Raw genomic sequence first — 21,543 nt, forward strand, 5'->3', positions numbered from 1 at the left:
ACCCATTCCTTCTGGTTATTCACGAGAACACAATTTTGAAACAGTTACTGAAATCACAAAATGTGTTTACACATCATTCAAGTGGGGTTGAACCATTGTTTTTTAGAAACAACACTAATGTCTTGTGTGGCCCTCTACAGAATGAAACTTCAGTTTACACTCTATAGCAAACACTAGTGACGCCACATAATCACTACACACTATAGTTACACAGTGTTGGGGAATAGTGAACTACATGTAGTTTAACGAGTCATTTAATGACATGTTCCAGTACCTTGGTGGTAGTTGAACAACATATTAATCTTGGTAGTGTTTTCAGTAATGAATGACCTTTTTTGCCGTGTAGCTGGAACTACGCACTACTTTGTTGCAATAAGAAAAGAAAATATAGGTGGAGGTGAGAATTCTTTCTTTTTTTTGGCATCAGACCTGTCTAATTCTCAGTCAAAACACATTTTGTGTGCCTAATTCTCACTACACATTGTTTAACATCTGACTCCAGAGTGATCTGTTCTTGCAATATGTAGTCTGTGACCTTTCAGATTTAGATATCATTTTTAACTAAGTAGTTTGGATGTAGTGAACTACTTTTTCAAATTCACTTTAGCTAAGTAACTATATTTTGTAGCTTAACTTATTGTAGCTTAACTTCATCCAGTGTGAAGTAATTGATGGCTTGGGTGAACTATATTTTCAGAGTTGCTTCCCCAACACTGTAGTTACATTGCGTGTGCTTAAATGTTGACTTTAATTACTGAAGTACTAGTCCTTCAACACTGCAAATTAAAGCAATACAGAATGGCTTCATTCGCATTAAGGCTGGTCCCACACAGTTTTTCAGAAAACATGTTTTTGTTCTCAGATTTACATACGTCCATTTACTCAATCAAGACCTGAAAAGTGGTTGAGCTCATTTAGGCCCAACTGTCACGATCGTCGTAGTGAGGAAACCAAAGCGCAGCGTGAATACATTCTTTTAATGTAGATGAAAGAACACGACGAATACTAAACAAACGAACAAAATAATAAGACGAACGTGACCGCTATTAATATTGTGTGCAAACATGCATCAGAGACAACGACAAACACCTGCCACTGATTGAGAACCATATCAGGCCAAAACACATAGAAACAGACTAACTAGACATGCAACATAGAATGCCCACTCATATCACACCCTGACGAAACAAACAACTCAAATAATGGTCAGAGTGTGACACCAACATAATCATATGGAATTGGAGAGAGAAAAAATCATTTATATACATTTTTGTCTGTGTATAGAGTTTGTTTGGCTCCATAATGTCCGATTTTTATTTTTTTAAATAAATGGTTAGAGTTATTTTGTATCTTCAATGTGAGTCTGAAGCCCAGAGTGTGAGTCTGAATGGTGCATATGTGGGTTACTCGGTCATCTGTTTGCTTGATCGCTGGTTTGTTGCGCTGCATTTCCCCCCTCGACGTCCTGATACTGGAGTAACGGGACCTGGTCGTCCTCCGAGGCTGTGTCATAATCGTCTGAAAGACACATCAGAGTGCATAGCCTAATATTGATTTTTCTGCCCCAGACTACTCTTCAGAAGAGCTTTTGTGCCCGTCTTTGGGTTCTCTGATGTGGTGTGTTTTCATCCTGTGGCTCTGAGGCTTTTCTGTGTTTGTTTGGTCCTCAGAGGCCTCGCTTACGTCTGCCGTCTCACTAGAAGCACCCAAAACATCTCTCGGCTTATCCGTCCTTTCCCCCTCGGAATTTCTCTTCTCTTTTGTGCCAGCAGCGCATTCCCACTGCTTCTCCCATTCCCTCTCCTCCTCTTTCTCCATATCCCTCTGCTTATTCCTCTCCTCCTCTTTCTCCATATCCCTCTGCTTATTCCTCTCCTCCTCTTTCTCCATATCCCTCTGCTTATTCCTCTCCTCCTCTTTCTCCATATCCCTCTGCTTATTCCTCTCCTCCTCTTTCTCCATATCCCTCTGCTTATTCCTCTCCTCCTCTTTCTCCATATCCCTCTGCTTATTCCTCTCCTCCTCTTTCTCCATATCCTTCTGCTTATTCCTCTCCTCCTCTTTCTCCATATCCCACTGCTTATTCCTCTCCTCCTCTTTCTCCATATCCCTCTGCTTATTCCTCTCCTCCTCTTTCTCCATATCCCTCTGCTTATTCCTCTCCTTCTCGTCTTTTGTCACAGCCCCTGTGCTGATGGTGTTGTCACCTTTCCTGCTGTTGGAGATGAGTGCGGCAGTGAGGTCTTTAACCAGGGGCTCTGGCGTCACCAGTATAGGCAGCATGTCGCCTGTTACGGTACTGGAGCCGCAGTCTGGATGGCTGCTGTGGCAGCGTGGCGGCGGTGGGATCAGCGACTGTTTCCTGGTGTAGACCCCATGTCTCCCAAAGAGGCTTCCGGAACCTCCCGAGGCCTCGTAGTCTATGCTGAACCCTTCGTTCTGGTAGGAGACCTCCTCGACCAAGGGGATCATGGGCCGGCCCGGGTTCACCTGTCAATCACGGAAAGAATGGGCAATTAGAGGGTTGCTTTGAGTTGAAATGGTTGTTTTGTGACTTGTTACGTTCCTGATGCAGTGTTGTCCTTGTCCGTTCAAAATTCTCATTGGTGTTGTTCAGAATTTCAGAAGTACGTTGGACAATTATGGACAAGCAGTGTTTCAAATTCAGCACATTTTGACAGTGTTTGACAATGTCTGAAAAGCAGAGGCTGCGCGACCAGATCAAACCGCCCCTCCACACCCATACACCATCCCCCAGGATGCCTCTTCCCCACAGTTAAACATTCTATCCATGTGTTACTTTACGCACACATTTCTGAACAGCTGAAATAAAAATCCAGCAGCGTATATATTTTGTAGGCTAATTTAAGACGACATGATTGACGTGTATCTATAGATAACGCAGTGGCACAAACATCAGCAGTGCGTAAACAATACTTTTTTTGCAATATCCTTATACTAAATGTGGTGTGAAACCAAATGCATTTAGTCTACATGTCAAAATAATGTATAATGTAGCCTATCCCTGTCTACACATTGCATTGGGGCAAAACTGAATTTGAACCATAAATAACATACAACCGTTATTTCGTCTTTCAATCATCATGCAACACCAAACGATATGATAGACCACACATCATTGACATTCGCCAGAGTAGCCCGTTTCACCTCTGACCAGCCGAACTAGCACATACGCAGAAGGTACGGTTGGTCAGAGAATCTGGTCACGCAGCCACTCCGTTTTCGAAATATTCAAAGCACAACACATTAGCATACTAAATCCATAGAGATAGATACTAGATCTATTCTATGACTGAATCTATGATATTCCCCTTACACACGGGGTTGGGTACTGACCATAAATCGTCTTCAATCTACGATGCAAAACATAAGCAGGTCAGTATTTCACCTCATCACCAAACTCAAAATAATTACATATGCAATACTATTACATACAGTGGGCTCCAAAAGTATTTGGACAGTGATAGTTTCTATTGTTTTGGCTCTGTGCTACCATGATTACGGATAATCCTGACTGAATCATGAGTAATGATGAGTGAGCAAGGTACAGAGGCATAAATATCACACCCACCAAAAAAATGCTAACCTCCCTTGTTATTGTATTAGCATGTCTTGGGGGTATGATATTTGTGCGTCTGAACTTTCTCACCCATCATTATTCACGATTAATTCAGGATAATCCATAATAATCATGGTAGCATCCACATTTAATGTTTAGGACCATTAATTTATCATTTACAATAAAAGTGACTATTGGGCACAAAAAAATAAAAAATAAAACACAACCAAAACAGAGTCACTCTGAGGAACTGTACCGTCTGTGCTAGTTCTGTAATCATTGTGTCCTATGAATATGGGACCACTTCACTGTAATACTCATAAGTGAATTTGTCCCAATAGTTTGGTCCCCTAAAATGGTGCAAAATGAAAGCTGACAGTCTACAATTTAACCTCCTAATGTCATTTGAAATCCAAAGTGCTGGAGTACAGAGCCAAAACAACAAAAATGTCACTGTCCCAATACTTTTGGAGCTGTACATGTAACTTTTACATATCACCAATGTGTAACATTTACATACAAAAAAAGCAGAACCGCAACATCACAGTACAACCACAGGTGTCATACTTGCATTTGCATAATTATGCAATGGAAGTGCATCACATGTACGCATCTAACATTACACCATCTCACTGTCACAACCACATCACTCTAGTGCGTACGTCAAAGCAATGCATGCATAAAAACTCACCACCTGGAACCACCTTAAACTCTACATAAACAACATTAGTGAAAAGAGACGTCAGGAGCGTAGAGGGAGAGAGTGGGGAGGAAGGAAGGAAATACGGTCTGATATGTTGTTTTAACTTGTAGTGCGGACCACTGGTTTAGGAGTCAGAGCTCAAAGGTTGTGGTTGATATGGCGTTACATACATGTTTAATATATAGATATTAGTCTCAATGGATTTTTGCCTTGGATTACTCTGTAATTTAGATTAGATCGTAGGTAGGTTTCCATCCAATTGGCGACAGATTTTCAGACGAATATTCTAAAACCCGCATAAAGAAAATATGTGCATTTTCCCCACCAGTGTTGTTTCCACCAAATTGACTTTTTGTCACTAAAACGGTTGCGTTAAATAGCAAATGTGCCTACTACGGTATTTGCACGTGCACTCTAGCAAACAGCTCGCAGATACAGTGCGGGTAGTCTGGTCTACATGATGAGATTATTATGGATGTTTTTATTTGTCAAATGGCAGTCAAGCATCGATCATCATGTCACCAGAATCAGACCCTTGATATTTATTGGAAAGGAGCATCAAGATGCACCACCCTGTGAAGTTCATCATCATTTATTTCATCAGTAGCCTAATAAACCCCCGAGTCATGGTGGGAGGATCGCGTGACTCCAAGTTTACTTGAATATGATGGTTATTATATCAATATTTGCGCTTAAAGGCGTTTCCACTGCCATTTTTCGCATAATTAATTTTACTGACACAACAAAATCCCACTTTATCTGGCGTGTTTTGTCGAAAATTGGAAAGTTTGGAAACACATTTTCTGTTTACTTCAGGCATGTCGTGACATTTCTTATCTGACATGTACTTTACTTGTATAAAAAGGTTGGATAGAAACCTGCTTAATGACACATTTAGCTTAGATTAGGCCCGTATAAGCATACTATCCTTGATTGTTTACTATGCTTGATTGTGTTCGATTGTAATAGTCAGTGGGTTTACATGTTTTTGCATCCTTAAACTGTATGTATCCTTGCCATTCCTTATCATTCATTCATTCAGTCGCCACTGGCCAGCAAATGGTCATTCAATATATATTTTTCACTTGTGTGCGTGCTTTACTTGCCCCTGTGTGTGTGTGTATACAGTAGTGTGTGTGTGTTATGTGTGCATGGAGAAGCCCTTACCACTTTGAGGTGTTTCCCCAGGGCGACAGCCCCTCGTCCGGACGGTTTTTGTCTCTGTCTCCTCCTCCTCCTCTTGGCCCATCGGATCAGCAGGAACAGGGTGGTCACTAACAGCAGCAGTATCCCACCCATGATACCGCCAGCTATCCTCACATCCATGTCTCTGAAAGATGTCCAAGGGACTATGGAGGGATAGGAGAGGCGGGTTAGTGTATGAAGTCCAGCAGCTCACACAACGGGTCCATTTTCACTTTGCAACGGCTCATGCTCATAGCCCTGCAGAGTCTTACTCATTCATCCAGATGTTGTGCCTGAAGCCCAGTTGAAGAGAACGTTTGTCTGTTTTGTAAGCGGTCTCTGTCTACAGTTCTTTGAATGGGGAGAAAATACATTCTGGGAAGTTCGAACAGCCAGTTGCCTGGTTTATCTCATCACATTGTGTCCATGTTGTAAGGAGTAGCGTGATTGACAGTGCATAGAAGGGGAGAGAGGGGCGTGTCCATGTTGTCAGGAGTAGCGTGATTGACAGTGTATGGAAGGGGAGAGAGGGGGGTGAACTGAGAGAAACCTAAGTGGATCTTCCAGCAAGACAATAACTTCAACCACATGTAGCCGATGTGAAATGGCTAGCTAGTTAGCGGTGGTGCACGCTAGTGGCGTTTCAATCGGTGACGTCACTTGCGCTGAGACCTTGAAGTAGTGGTTCCCCTTGCTCTGCAAGGGCCAAGGCTTTTGTGGAGCGATGGGTAACGATGCTTCGAGGGTGACTGTTGACGTGTGCAGAGCGTCTAAGATCCCTCCCAATGTGTTCTCCAACTCATAAAACAATTTAGTAAAAGGCTCAGTTCCGTTATCCTCACAAGGTAAGGTATTGAAAACAGGGTGTCAATAATTTTGACCCCTACCTTAAAAAAAAATATTCTATTACTTAGAATATATATATTAAACAAAATATATATTCTCTGAGCAATTTTATTAGTATTGTAATGAAACAGCAGGGAGCATGTCTCGAATCCTCGACCTTCGAGCCCGAGGTCTGGCGCGCTAGCGCTTATAAACCCAGGGTCGTTACACTATCAAATCATTTTTACAAAAAGTTGGGAGCATGCAAATATACTGTAGCTCCGTTTTTCAATTATATATTTTACAGTCATTTTTGCTCATCTTTGACACATCAAGGGTGTCAGTCATTTCGGACGCTTTAAAGAAATCAGACGCCCGTCATTTGCGCACATTCCAAGAATCTGATTTTACAGTGGATGTATTGTCAAATCCATCATGATTTTTGTATTCTAATAGGCCCACAATGTGGTTACTAAAACCCGATGTAGATACAGTATGGCTGTTTTCGCTGCATAATATTTAGAAATAGTCAAGTTAGGGGTTAGAGAAGAGTTCTGTTAACTGCTGTTTGTAACATAGCTAACGTTAGCCATATAGAAATTGGTGGTGCTACTTGAAGCTGTGTTTAAGTGTAATGCAGTTGGTTGGTGACAATGACATGAACATGTATTGGAGTTGACATCCATACAAGCATTACAGTCTGATTTTACCCCAAAATAGGGTGAAATGCCATAGCCTAAATGTAGGCTAATTTTGATGGGGGGGCAATGAGGAGATTCTGAATCTTTCCCCCCTTGGGGGACGTGTGAGTGGCGTTGCCATGGCATTTCCATTGTTTTGGTCGAGTTCACTTTCTTTCCTGCATCTATAGGCTACACTGTAAGAAAATGGAATTGTTCTTTGTTGACTTTCAGAGAGCATAGTGGATTAACCAGTGTTGTTCTGCTCCCTATTGTAAGGATTTAGGATTCATGCATTTTAAACCCTCTACCATATTACTTAAGATTGAATTGTTTGAACAACAGCTGCTTTGTCTTTATCTGTGTGTGTGTGTGTGACAAGAACTGAGTAACATGGTGTGACTTGCATGTTGCAAAGCGGTGTACTGTTTGCTACATTTGCCTTGCCTGTCTGTGTGTGTGACAGTATTGAGCACATGGTGTGACTTGCTGCATGTTACAAAGTTGTGGTTAATCAGGTAAAGAGAGGGGAGGCTCATCACGAGGTTTAACTGAGATGGAAAAATACTGAACAACACAATAGCAGGAACTGAGCAACTGTTACAACTAGGGTGTGATACCAGAACAGTGAGAATCTATACATCGACAGAGGGTGAACTCCAAGAAGCGCCAAGAGGCTAGGACTAGTCAGCGCCTGCAATAGGCTGAGCAAGTCTAAAACCACGCTCAGCCTCTACTGTGATAGACATAGTTCCAACCCGTCTGTTGGCCTATCACAGTATAAGAACAGCTGTTTACGTACATCCTGTCAGTTCTCTGTTTGCCCTGCGAGGTGGGACAGAGAGCCCGTATATACGAAAAATGCATTTACCATTTATTGCTTGAATTTAATTAAAGATAATTAACGACAGATTCTGAATTTTATTCTTCCTGATACCGGATTCGAAAGACGCAGCCTCTAACACATGTCCTGTGTGTGTGTGTGCACAGTACTGTCATTTTGACTTTCACTACCCGTCAAAGCGCTGATACTGTGTGTGTGTGTGTGTGTGTGTGTGTGTGTGTGTGTGTGTGTGTGTGTGTGTGTGTGATCTCTCCTTGATCCCCCCCCCAATGCATCAGTAATGCTCAGTACTTACTTGGCTGGCTTCTTTGTAGCAGCTCTATGTCGACTGAGGCTTTAGCAACTTCACCTGATTCCTCATCCATAGCGACCACCTATAGGATAAATAATGATATTACAGAAAACTGTACTGCCCTACCAAACTGCTCATTTGGTCTAAAATGAGTTTATGCAGTTACTGCTAACATGACCCCCATTTTCTCCAAAACACAACACCATACAGGCAGGATACTTGTCCACATGATTAAGCATGTATTTAATGTAGCAAAAATGACATTGAGTTACTGTGAAACCAAGGTAAATAAAAGCAATATTTCTCAGTTCCACACTATGAGCAGTTACTGCCTTTTAGCTTGATAGGGCAGTGTAGATTCGGAGCCCAAAAAATGATTCTGTGTATTTCTAACCCTAAGTGAAGCTAATTTTAATGTGAGTTACCTACAGTTGTATTACTACTGGACCACTTATTGGCCTAACCTAGCTATACAGTTAGCCAGGGATGACTAGTAAAACCAACTGTCCCTGTTTAACAAACTCATCTGGGTTTTTACACTGAAACAAATATATAAATGCAACATTTAAAGTGTTGGTCCCGTGTTTCATGTGCTGAAATAAAAGATCCCAGAAATGTTCCATGCCCACAAAGTTAATTTCTCTCAAATGTTGTGCACAAATTTGTTTATATCCCTCTTAGTGAGCATTTCTCCTTTGCCATCCACAGGAGAGGTCTGGCATATCAAGAAGCTGATTAAACAGCACGATTAATACACAGGTGCACTTTGTGCAGGGCAATAAAAGGCCACTCTAAAATGTGCAGTTTTGTAACACAATGCCACCGATGTTTTGAGGGAGTGTGCAATTGGCATGCTGACTGCAGGGAAGTCCACCAAAGCTTTTGACAGATAATTGAAGGTTCATTTCTTGAACCCCTCTCCGTCCTCGTTATTAGAGAATTTGTGTATGGTGTTGTGTGGGTGGTGTGCTGATGTCACCGTTGTGAACAGAGTGCCCTATGGTGGCGGTTGGGTTATGGTATGGGAAGGCGTAAACTATGGACAACGAACACAATTTAATTTTATTGGTGGCAATTTGAATGCAAAGAGATCATGACGAAATCCTGAGGCCCATTGTCGTGCCATTCATCCGCCGCTATCACCTCATGTTTCAGTATGTTAATGCATGGCCACATGTTGTAAGGATCTGTACACAATTCCTGGAAGCTGAACATTTCCCAGTTCGTCCGTGGCCTGCAAACTCACCAGACATGTCACCCGTTGAGCATGTTTGGAATGCTCTGGATCCACATGTACGACAGTGTTCCAATTCCTGCCAATATCCAGCAACTTCGGCACAGCCATTGAAGAGTGGGACAACATTCCATAGGCCCCAATCAACAGCCTGATCAACTTTATGCAAAGGAGATGTGTCACACTGCATGAGGCAAATGGTGGTAACACCAGATACTGACTGGTTTTCTGATCCATGCCCCTACTTTTTTTTTTAAGGTATCTGTGGCCAACAGATGCATAGCTGTATTCCCAGTCATGTGAAATCAATAGATTAGGCCCAACTGTATTTATTTCAATTGACTGATTTCATCATATGAAATGTAACTTTTAATAAACTTTGAAATTGTGTCATGTTGCGTTTTTATATTTTTGTTCAGTGTATATTTGTCTGATTATGACCTTACCTCTAGGATGAGCCTGTCGAAGGATCGTAGGCGGTCGGTCTTAGCGATGATAACCCCTTCCTCTGTGATGTGGTACAGTCCAGTGGTGGCTCGTGTGGGCTGGAGAGAATAATGCATTTTTGGATTCACCCCCTGCAAATGGAGGGAAGGTGAAGCAAGACAGGATGTACCCAGATGGGATGGAAAAAAACATCTGTTTATTATCCCTTTAAACCAACAAAATGTAGTCAGACACACACATTATCCCATCGCTTACATCTACAAAGTCCTGGTCTATGGCTTGGATGAAAAGCACCTCGTTCCCATAGGTGGAGACTAGCGTGGCAGGGCTGGAGCTCTCGATGATGAAGCCCTTGTACGTGGTTCTGTTAAAGAGGGGAGGGAACCGGTTCTCTGCTAGCACCCGGACCAGCGCTGTCGCCACACTGTACTTCTTTGGGTCATTCAGCTGAGATGCCTGTAGATGATTTGATGGTGTTTTCAATGTCAAACAGTCCAGGGAGATCCTTTTTCAGATCTATTCGGTTAACAAATTAGATTTCAAAAGGCTCTTAGTATTGGACTTAACTTTGTCTTTTGTGGCTTTTTGATAAGGCATGCTACTGATGCCAGTGCTTTTATCATTGTTTCAATCAAGATTTTCTTACCATGATCCGCAGTCGGAATATAGGTGTCATATGTCTGTTTTCCACCCGTTTTGTCATTGTGATCTCTGCTGTTTGGTTGTCAATCTGAAACCTGTTTTTGTCAGCACCTGAGGCACATGTGTTACAGGTAAATACACGGGATGCCACACAGAATGACCACATACAGTTGAAGTCGGACGTTTACATACACTTAGGTAGGAGTCATTAAAACTAATTTTTCAACCACTCCACAATTTTTTTGTTAGCAAACTATAGTTTTGGCAAGTCGGTTAGGACATCTACTTTGTGCAGGACACAATAATTTTTCCAACAATTTGTTCACAGACAGATTATTTCACTTTATAATTCACTGTATCACAATTCCAGTGGGTCAGAAGTTTACATACCCTAATAAAACTTTACATTGAAAAAAAACAGCTTGGAAAATTCCAGAAATTGTCATGGCTTTAGAAGCTTCTGATAGGCTTATTGACATAATTTGAGTCAATTGGAGGTGTACCTGTGGATGTATTTCAAGGCCTACCTTCAAACTCATTGCCTCTTTGCTTGACATCATGGGAAAATCAAAAGAAATCAGCCAAGACCATGCAGCCATCATAATGACCATTGTTGTGTTTGGAGGAAAAAGGGTGAGGCTTGCAAGCCGAAGAACACCATCCCAACTGTGATGCACAGGGGTTATATATTGAAGTAACATCTCAAGACATCAGTCAGGAAGTTAAAGCTTGGTCGCAAATGGGTCTTCCGAATGGACAATGACCCCAAGCATACTTCCAAAGTTGTGGCAAAATGGCTTGAGGACAACAAAGTCAAGGTATTGGAGTGGCCATCACAAAGCCCTGACCTCAAGCCTATAGAAAATTAGTGGGCAGAACTGAAAAAGCGTGTGTGAGCGAGGAGGCCTACAAACCTGTCTCAGTTACACCTGCTCTGTCGGGAGGAATGGACCAAAATTCGCCCAACATATTGTGGGAAGCTTGTGGAAGGCTACCCGAAATGTTAGACCGAAGTTAAACAATTTAAAGGCAATGCTAACAAATACTAATTGAGGGTATGTAAACTTCTGACCCACTGGGAATGTTTAAATGTATTTGGCTAAGGTGTATGTAAACCTCTGTCAAGTGTAAGGCTGCAATGCAATCCTTTCAAATAGAAATATTAGAGCAGTCTACTGGCCTCTCAATAGGCCTTGAAATTGCCTATTGGCAATGGATTAAGCAGACACTATTAGGTAGGCCCACACCTGAGAGAATGGAGTAGAGCAAAGGCGTATCAAGGCTTCTGTCTCCGTCTTCGGCATGAATTGGACCAGGAGAGAAATTCAGTAACATGTCCTGAAACCAGAGAATTACTGTATCTTAGAATCCACATGGATTGTTTAATCAATCAATTGTTAAATCTTGACTCCTGCCAGTTCGCCCTCGCAAAAGAGATTTATAACTTCAAGAGTCTTTCCTGGTTAATATATTAAGGTTTAATGAAAAAAATAATCAATATTGCATGCAATATGCAAATCCATATCATTTGAATTCTACAATGAGTGTACTAAGCAGTAGTCATCACCTGGTCCTTTTCTGTGATGTTGACCACGTAGATGGGGTTGGTGCAGACAACCGTGTGGTTGTGGTCCTGGGAGATGGGTGTGCACGGTAGGAACTGAGGGTAATGGTCGTCCCCGTCCTCCACGTTCACAATCAGTGAGGCGGAAGTGTTGTACCACTCCTTGGTGTTGGTTTCCTGGAGAAAGAAATTTATTTTATCTAAGCTTCAGCAATGATACCCAATATAATGGAAAACTCTTCAACCTAGCAAGACTGAGAGCAAACCCTTACTGGAAAAACATGATTTTACGTGAAAATCACAATTTTACATTTAACATTTTTACATGTCTTGCACATGTGAAACCATGTGTTTTTGGACCACTTCACAGGTGTTGATATTTCACATCAAGTTTCTCATGTGGATTTTCACGCGATCACATAACCTTTCACATGTGGATAAAGATGTTCACATGGGATTTCACAGGTGATGATGCCCTGCAAACAATAATGAGTCATTATGATAGACACACTGTCACAGCCTGATCTGTTCACCTGTCTTGTGCTTGTCTCCAACCCCCACCAGGTGTCTTCTATTTTTTTCCCATTATCCCCTGTGTATTTACACCTGTTTTCTGTTTATCTGTTGCCAGTTTGTCTTGTTTTGTCAGGTCTTATCAGCGTGTTGCACGTTTCTCCTGTTCTCAAGTTTCTCTTTTATAGGTCTTGCCGGTTCTGCCTGTCCTGACCCTGAGCCTGCCTGCCGTTCTGTCCCCGATTGAATCTGCCTTGGATTATGAACCTCTGCCTGCCCTCGACCTGCCCTTTGCCTACCCCTTTGTTATAATAAATATTTTGAGAATCAAACTGAGTCATGTTACACACAGCACTTTTAACATGGTGTTTTCAATTGACATATTTGACACACTTTGACAAACATTACTACATTGTGGATGTTTATTTATACAGTAATTATCATTCAACATGTCCTTCCCTAGGATTTTTACTCACAGCCCCTTGGTTCACAGCATTCTTCCTGCTACGTCACAATATCTGTGTCAGTAACCGATTTAGACCGAATTGCTATACTTTGGACTTCAAATTAAATTCCAACCTTGTTAAAAATACAGTCAAGAAAAGCGATTATATTTATCTTAGTGATTCAGGAGTAACCTAAAAACAGAATAATATACCCCACCAACATTGGACAACTATACAGAAGACCCTCAAATTGCTGGAATAAGTCAATTAAATCAAAGATGTGAAAACAGTCAGAATAACTGAAGTGTTTCTAAAACACGTTTTCACATGTGAAATGTCAATCTTTGTACGAACTTGTGACAATCAAGAGCTGCGCTGTTAAAACCTCTTCAGGATCTGACCCTTTTTTTCAATTTTCACCAAAATTGACTAACTGCCTGTAGCTCAGGACCTGAAGTAAGGATATGCATATTATTGATACCATTTGAAAGGAAACACTTTGAAGTTTGTGGAAATGTGAACTTAATGTAGGATAATATAACACGTTAGATCTGGTAAAAGATAATACAAAGATAATTTTTAATTTTATTTTTATTATTATTATTTTTTTACCATCTTTGAAATGCAAGAGAACAGCCATAATGTATTATTACAGCACAGGCACAACTTATTTTGGCCACTAGATGGCAGCAGTGTATGTACAGCAAATTGCAGAAATGTATTCTTGCCAGCCTCCATTATATCCACAGACCTGGTGGCACAGTGAGAACTTCAGGTAGCTAGCAACCACGCGGTTGTGAGTTCAAATCTTAGTCAAGTGAGGTTGAGTCCTAAGTAATCAGCATACTGTCCTTTAACATTAACACATGGATATAGCTAATAAAATACCGTAACTAGTTGTAGATTTACTGTGTTTTCACCGCAACTAGACAAAAACCTTACAGGACCATTACACAACGTTCTAAGAACGTCTTTAAAAGAAAGTCGTTGGAGTCCCTGCAACAAACCGGGAACTACACAAAACATGCAGGGGACCATGACTGCTTAAATGTAATTAATCTAAATGATGTCTTTCAAAGTCAAATGTTCTAAATTACATTTCCCACCTGGGTTTTCATATGTGCTGAAATGTTGTATGCAATACCATGACACACACATGTGTAGTGTCATGGTATTGCATGTAGAAATGTTTCATCTCCATGTTGTCACATTTATTTCACATTAATTTCACATGAGATCATGTTCTTCCATGTGCTCACATGTGGTCATGTTGCTTCACATGTTGTCATATTAACTTCACATTAAATCACATTTGATCACACGAGTTCACTGGAAATTCATGTGGATTTTGGTCAGGAGACCGGTATTCAGCCCAGCCAAGTCCTTCCTCAGCATTTGAGATTTTAGGTTAGAGAATGATGCTGCCTGCAAGATGCATTGTAACTATTTATGACCTGTTTCTCGGCACAAAGTGTTTGACGATGGCTTCACTCATAAATAGTTGAGTAGATTATAATGCTATTACACGGCTAGTCAGGCAGTGGCATAGTAATAGATGACATATCTTCAGATTATAATTATATTATATGACTAGGCAGGGCGGGGCGGGGCACAGTAATAGCCTCTGGCTTTCGTAATTATTGGCCTCTGGCCTCAATGTGTTCTGGTTGATTAATGAAAAAGGGGATTAGTGTCAGACATGGGTTCAAATGGTATGTGTTTTCTTTCAAATACGTCAGCTGTGCTTGATTGGGCATGTCTGACTCAATAAGCCCATTGAAATAGTTCAAGAAGTTGAACCCCGTCCATCTGGGACCTCAAGACAGGCTCAATCAAAACGCTCAAAGTATTTGAAAGAAAACAAATAGTATTTGAATCCAGGTCTGATAAGTAGCGGGTCTTACCACAGCGTAGATGACTAGCTGCAGCTTGGTTTTGGTCTCATAGTCCAATGGCTTGTCCAGGATTACTTTACCACTGTTGGGCAGGTCTATCCTGAAGTAGCTGGCATCAGGCTGGGATGAGAGAGAACACGGAAATGAATGTTCATTAAATTAGTGCACAGATGGTCTACTGAGCGATTGACACAGAGGTGCAATCAGCAAGGTTAGGAGATAGAGGAGCATTTTAAAATATAATTAATTTGAGTAGATGTTGGGTTGTCGCTATAAGTGGATATATTGGGTCATTGTTTGAAATGAACAGGAACATGACAACAGGATTCAGCACTGTGGTGAGCTCAAACTCATGGTACCATACCGAGGCTCTGTCGATGATGTAGGTGATGGTGTCTCCATCAGCATCGATGGCCTTGACAGTGAAGACGACAGAGTTGACTGCAGTGAGCTGAGGATTGATGAAATACAGAAGACCTGTCATTATGCATCTGAAACACAAGATTATCTATATTATCAAAGTGTGATGTATCTTTACCTCACTTATGTAACGCGGTTGTATAGTCTTCTCAAGGAACCTTGGTTTGTTATCGTTTTCATTCAGGATCTCAACCATGACCCTGTATTCACTCTAGAGGAAGAAAACAGTAGTTTCAGAACTTCCGTTTAGATTTCCTCAACTTTTGAGGCAGTTCACATTCTAATTCCCAGGTTGTGAATAACATGCTGTAGGCCTGGATGAGATGGCTTACTTGTATTATGTCGTCTTCATAACATGTTAATGCTGCCATCAAAACAGATCCCTGGCGCTTGGAGAGAAAAAGCTATTCATTATGGTTAAGTATGAACCGTCAAAGATATGAATGTGTCCTATTCAATCAAACCTGGTTTTCTGGCATAAGACTTGAAACAGGAGGACAGCAACAGCGTGATGCCTTATTACCTCTCGATCCAGGACTCTTAAAATGGATGAGTTGAGCCTGATGGTTCTCCCTTCTAGGTAGAACCAATTGGCGTTCTCTCCGGTGAGGCACAAGCGGATGCTATTGATTCCTGTAGGGTCCCCGACGATGCTGAGGTTCGCAATGAACTCTCCTACGGGTCGGTTCTCGCTCACCGTCGCAAAGATGTCTGACCCACCCAGGCAGAGGCTGGCTGTCAATCAACAGACACAGATTTGGGGTCAATGGCTTTCAATTCAATTACTTCAATGACATTTCAATGACTTATGTACATTAGCGTTTCAGCCATAAGTAGCATTACAGTTTTGGTTTAAGCGGTTCAGTATTAAAACCATGTTGAGGCGACAGAAGAAGCGAGACCGCTATTCCCCACAGTGAGCGTTTGATTGAACTCTGGCCTACCTTTTATGACATGGTAAGACGTGTTTATTGCCAGCTGGCAGAGGAACAACCCCCATGGGTTCAACATCTTCCTCTGGCCTCCTGAGCCTCCAGTCTCTCAGCCACAACTGCAACCCACAGAAACCAGCAGCAACACAAAATGGCAGTGTTACATTTGGTCCCTCTTTGGTCACTCTAATCTAGCAGACAGGAAGTTTTGGTTACTGTACTACCAACTGACTTTTGTCTTCCCTGAGTACCCCTGAAGTACCCCGTTGTGCATTTTACCAGTAGGACTAGGGTCTCATGAGTCTTTTCAAGCACCCCCTGTGGATAGGCCAAGTACCCCCAGGGGTCCGATTCCCCCTTGTTGGGAACCACTGCTACAAACTATTTGGTCCCTCTTTGGTCACTCCTAACAGCATTCTGCCAAGGCAGTTACGGTAGCCTGCCCGGTAACATGACTTTCACTGCAGCCTCTCCCGTTAAACCCCACCTCAGTGTCCACTAAGTGCCCTCGGTGCCTGAAAGCTTTTTTGGGCTCCTCATATAATTCACTTTTAAATCCTATATAGTTTCCATTCTCTGACGTTTATTAGGCCTATGTATTATACCAAAACAAGGCAATTTGTGCCATTTACCGTAATTCATTATGACTAATGTTGAGTAATGAACCACTCCCTTCGATAAATCCTTTCATGTTTGTTTTGTTTTATGTTGTTGATCACATTAAACGACTGTGGTTTGATTAGCCCGGGGCCAGTGCTAGTCAATTGTTAGCCTGGGTACCAGTCTGTTTAGCTATTCCACTCCTTGCCATGCTAAACATGTTTGGCATGACATTTCCATATGGAGTTGACAAGAGAGCATAAACAGACTGGCACTCAGACAAATCATTTGTTGCTAGGTCCATTCTTCAGATTGCTCTGCCCATGACTGTCCACTGAGCTGTCCACGCTCCTTCATGCTCTCAGCAGTCAGGACCTTTACTGCTCTCAACTTTACTGTCATAGAATCTTACTTTAATATATTTGACTGTTTACTGTGTAAATGACTGTGTTTAGATGCCACCTGTGGCTTGAGTGTACACATGCACACGCTGCTCAGTGTAGTTATAAGGTTCCGTGTGAGAATTAGTCTGTGTCTGACTCGCGTGTTTGGAAGGTCTCGTCTGACCTCCCTGACCTAACAGCGCAAGAGGATCATGAGGAGAAGTACAGGTACCTCACGCTGGTCGCCCAAAGTTTCCTTTACTTATACTATGCTTGCTGAGTAACAGAGATACAAAATGTAGAGTTTTTTCTCTCTCACTTTTTCAGTTGAAATTTCATGGAAGACCATGGTTACTTGGTGTTCAGTACAAATAGTTTGGTTTAGTACAAATAGTACCTTCTGAGGAATGAGATAACTTTTTCAGACGTAGCACTTAAGATTATAACTGCTGATTTGATGCGCTTAAAATATAATTGTCTTGTGCCAAAATGGAATAACGACGGCACCATGGATATGTTGGACAAAATATTAAGAACACCTTCCAAATGTTGAGTTGCTTCCCAGAGTTAGGTTGGCTGGATGTCCTTTGGGTGGTGGAACGTTCTTGATACACACGGTAAATTGTTGAGCATGAAAAACCCAGCAGCGTTGCAGTTCTTGACACAAACCGGTGTGCCTGGCACCTACTACCATACCCTGTTCAAAGGCACTTAAATCTTTTGTCTTGCCAATTGACCCTTCCGAATGGCACACATACACAATCCATGACTCAATTGTCTCAAGGCATAAATAATATTCTTTAACCTGTCTCCTCCCCTTCATCTACACTGATTTGAAGTGGATTTAGCAAGTGACATCAATAAGGGATCATAGCTTCAACCGCTCCCTGTCTGAGTCTGTAATACCAACATGTTTCAAGCAGACCACCATAGTTCCTGTGCCCAAGAACACTAAATGACTACCTAAATGACTACTGACCCGTAGCACTCACGTCTGTAGCCATGAAATGCTTTGACAAGCTGGTCATGGCTCACATCAACACCATTATCCCAGAAACCCTAGAACCACTAATTTGCATACTGCACCAAAAGATCCACAGATGATGCAATCTCTATTGCACTCCACACTGCCCTTTCACACCTGGACAAAAGGAACACCAATGTGAGAATGCTATTCATTGACCACAGCTCAGCGTTCAACACCATAGTGCCCTCAAATCTCATCACTAAGCTTAAGGACCCTGGGACTAAACACCTCCCTCTGCAGCTTGATCCTGGACTTCCTGACGGGCTGCCCCCAGGTGGTAAGGGTAGGTAACAACACATCCGCCACGCTGATCCTCAACACGGGGCCCCTCAGGGGTGCATGCTCAGTTCCCTCCTGTACTCCCTGTTCATTCATGACTGCACGCCCAGGCACGACTCCAAAACCATCATTAAGTTTGCTGATGACACAACAGTGGTAGGCCTGATCACCGACAACCATGAGACAGCCTATAGGGAGGAGATCAGAGACCTGACCATGTGGTGCAAGGAAAACAACCTCTCCCTCAATGTGATCAAGACAAAGGAGATGATTGTGGACCACAGGAAGAGGAGGACCGAGCATGCCCCCATTCTCATCGACGGGGCTGCAGTGGAGCAGGTTGAGAGCTTCAAGTTCTTTGGTGTCCACATCACCAACAAACTAACATGGTCCAAGCACACCAAGACAGTCGTGAAGAGGGCACGACAAAACCTATTCCCCCTCAGGAGACTGAAAATATTTGTCATGGGTCCTCAGATCCTCAAAAGGTTTTACAGCTGCACCATCGAGAGCATCCTGGCAGGTTGCATCCCTGCCTGGTATGGCAACTGCTCGGCCTCCGACTGCAATGCACTACAGAGGGTAGTGCGTATGGCCCAGTACATCACAGGGGCCAAGCTTCCAGCCATCCAGGACATCTATACCAGGCGGTGTCAAAGGAAGGCCCTAAAAATTGCCAAAGACTCCAGCCACCCTTTTCATAGACTGTTCTCTCTGCTACCTCACGGCAAGCGGTACCGGAGCGCCAAGTCTAGGTCCAAGAGGCTTCTAAACAGCTTCTACCCCCAAGCTATAAGACCCCTGAACAACTAATTGAATGGCTACCCAGACTATTTGCATTGCCTCCCCCCCTCTCCACACCACTGCTGCTACCGTTTGTTATTATCTATGCATAGTCATGTACATATTATGTACATATTACCTCAATTACCTGGACACCAGTGCCCCAGCACATTGACTCTGTACCGGTACCCCCTGTATATAGCCCCACTATTGTTATTAACTGCTCCTCTTTAATTATTTGTTATTCTTATCTCTTACTTTTTTTTGACGGTATTTTCTCAAAACTGCATTGTTGGTTAAGGGCTTTTAAGCATTTCACTGCTGTATAATAAATAATACAATTTGATTTGATTCACCTGGTAAGTCTAGGTCATGGAAAGAGCAGGTTTTAATGTTTCGTACACTCCATGCATAATATTGATTGGGTTCATGGCCCTCCCCCAGAAAAACTAATCAAAACCACTAATTTAGTGTGGCTTGTATACAGTTTTTTTCAGCTACAAGGAAAACAACATTTTAACGTTCTTAGAACAGTTATTTTTAGTCTTGCACAATAGAACATCTATTAAAAAGAGTAGAGACTGACTAAACAGCTGGTAAGGCTGTGGATAATGCAGTGTGTGTCTACTGGTAATTAGAAGTGGAGTCAGTCTGTCTCTGGATTAATACCGTTTTTAATTCGATTGAAATACCTTCGCAACAGGAAGTAGGTCTTTGTCACACGGGCAGATAACAGGGGATTAAATATTGAATCTAGTTCCATATCCTATCCAGCCCGATTTGACACACCTGCCCCTGGCAGATGCAGACGTAAGTGTGTGTTTGTGTTTCCCCCTTTTGTGTTCGTGTCACCCAAATGTCTCCCGTGTGTGTGTGTGTATGTGTGTGTGACTGGGTCAGTCTGGTTCACTATAATGAGCCTCACCCGGCCTGCTTTTGTCTGTTGCTGGGAATTGAGGTTCTAGTTAAATAGGCCTGCGTTGCCCAGTTTGTTTCTTTCGGAAAAGTTATCTGAACTCCTCCCTTGCCCTGCGCGTATCACAATTAACTAAACTCATTAAAGTGCTTTTGATAATAACTGAACAAAGCAATTACTGAGCCATTAGGCCTCGCTTCGAGCATTCCCTAAACTTAACGCTATCGTTAAACCCTATGCTTAACACTATCCCTAACCCTTTCCTTAACCCCTAAGCCCTAGCCTCGCTAACGTTAGCCTCCTACTGTACCTAACGTTAGCGTTAGCCACAACAAATTGGAATTGGTAACATTGCATATTCGTAACATATGATACGAATTGTAATTATGATATATCGATGATGGACAATCTCAAATGAATACCCAGGTTGAGTCATAGCAATAACAAAATGTTAATCCATTACGATATTTTTGGTCACACACACCAGATATTAATTCAGTTCATATTATGTTCCCTAGTCTAAGTATTGTTTGTAAGTATCACCACTTAGTAAGGAGGCAATGGAGGTCGGACCCCTTTAATACACATGTAACTCAAGGTGATGTGATGTCACAACGATATCGAAATTTTTCAGAAAGGCTTAGCACTTCACCCACATTCTTACATACATACATTCATGTTCACACACACAAATTTTTTCTACACTTACTAACTTACACTAACTTACATATAGGCTCACATCATACTCACTGTCGTCCAGTAGCTGAATGGTCAAAGCCTGAGCCGCAGCTCTCACGCTCGCGGTATCCCTCGCGTATTCTCTCTGTTCCAGCCCCTCGGTTTCCGCCACATATTTCCCCCTGTGGCAGAACTTTCTCCCAGGGTCAAACGATCAAGAGCAGTGACGACAGCACTAAACACTCCAGTCCCGCTTCTCCCACCACCACCGGTTGAGCCTTGTTCCCCCAAGCAGGGGAGCGTGGCAGAAAGAGAGAGGGAGAGAAAGAGGGAGGTGTATGTGTTGGGAGAGAGCATTAAGAGCTCCTGCGTAGAGCACAGACCGGGGCTTAGCTGGCATTTGGGGCTCCCGAGTGGCACAGCGGTCTAAGGCACTGCATTTCAGTGCTAGAGGCATCACTACAGACACCCTGGGTCGAATCCAGGCTGTATCACAACTGGCTGTGATTTGTTGTCCCATAGGGCGGTGCACAATAGACCTAGCGTCCTCCGGGTTTGGCTGGTGTAGGCCGTCATTGTACATAAGAATTTGTCCTTAATTGACTAGTTCAATTATATGTATTTTTAACAATCCAGGACAGGAATAGCCATCCAGCACAGCAGCTGAGAAGGAGG

General features: G+C 42.4%; 1 protein-coding gene across 1 annotated transcript in view; it reads right to left on the minus strand.

Moving 5' to 3' along the window:
* The window catches only part of LOC112217153, a 48,035-nt gene extending 26,732 nt beyond the window's left edge, over window positions 1–21,303 (minus strand). Inside the window, exons 1-15 of the mRNA XM_024377441.2 lie at window positions 20,941–21,303; window positions 16,215–16,321; window positions 15,794–16,005; window positions 15,603–15,659; window positions 15,389–15,481; window positions 15,215–15,301; window positions 14,860–14,970; window positions 12,000–12,173; window positions 11,680–11,770; window positions 10,437–10,543; window positions 10,046–10,246; window positions 9,790–9,921; window positions 8,113–8,191; window positions 5,451–5,632; window positions 2,045–2,490 (exon numbers count right to left, since the gene is read on the minus strand). Coding sequence (XP_024233209.2) covers window positions 2,045–2,490; window positions 5,451–5,632; window positions 8,113–8,191; window positions 9,790–9,921; window positions 10,046–10,246; window positions 10,437–10,543; window positions 11,680–11,770; window positions 12,000–12,173; window positions 14,860–14,970; window positions 15,215–15,301; window positions 15,389–15,481; window positions 15,603–15,659; window positions 15,794–16,005; window positions 16,215–16,281 — 2,039 coding nt within the window. The 5' untranslated portion in view covers window positions 16,282–16,321; window positions 20,941–21,303. The remainder of the gene's footprint in view (window positions 1–2,044; window positions 2,491–5,450; window positions 5,633–8,112; window positions 8,192–9,789; window positions 9,922–10,045; window positions 10,247–10,436; window positions 10,544–11,679; window positions 11,771–11,999; window positions 12,174–14,859; window positions 14,971–15,214; window positions 15,302–15,388; window positions 15,482–15,602; window positions 15,660–15,793; window positions 16,006–16,214; window positions 16,322–20,940) is intronic.
* Between the last annotated feature and the right edge of the window lie 240 nt (window positions 21,304–21,543).

Source organism: Oncorhynchus tshawytscha, linkage group LG17, assembly GCF_018296145.1.
Source record: "Oncorhynchus tshawytscha isolate Ot180627B linkage group LG17, Otsh_v2.0, whole genome shotgun sequence".
Taxonomy (NCBI): domain Eukaryota; kingdom Metazoa; phylum Chordata; class Actinopteri; order Salmoniformes; family Salmonidae; genus Oncorhynchus; species Oncorhynchus tshawytscha.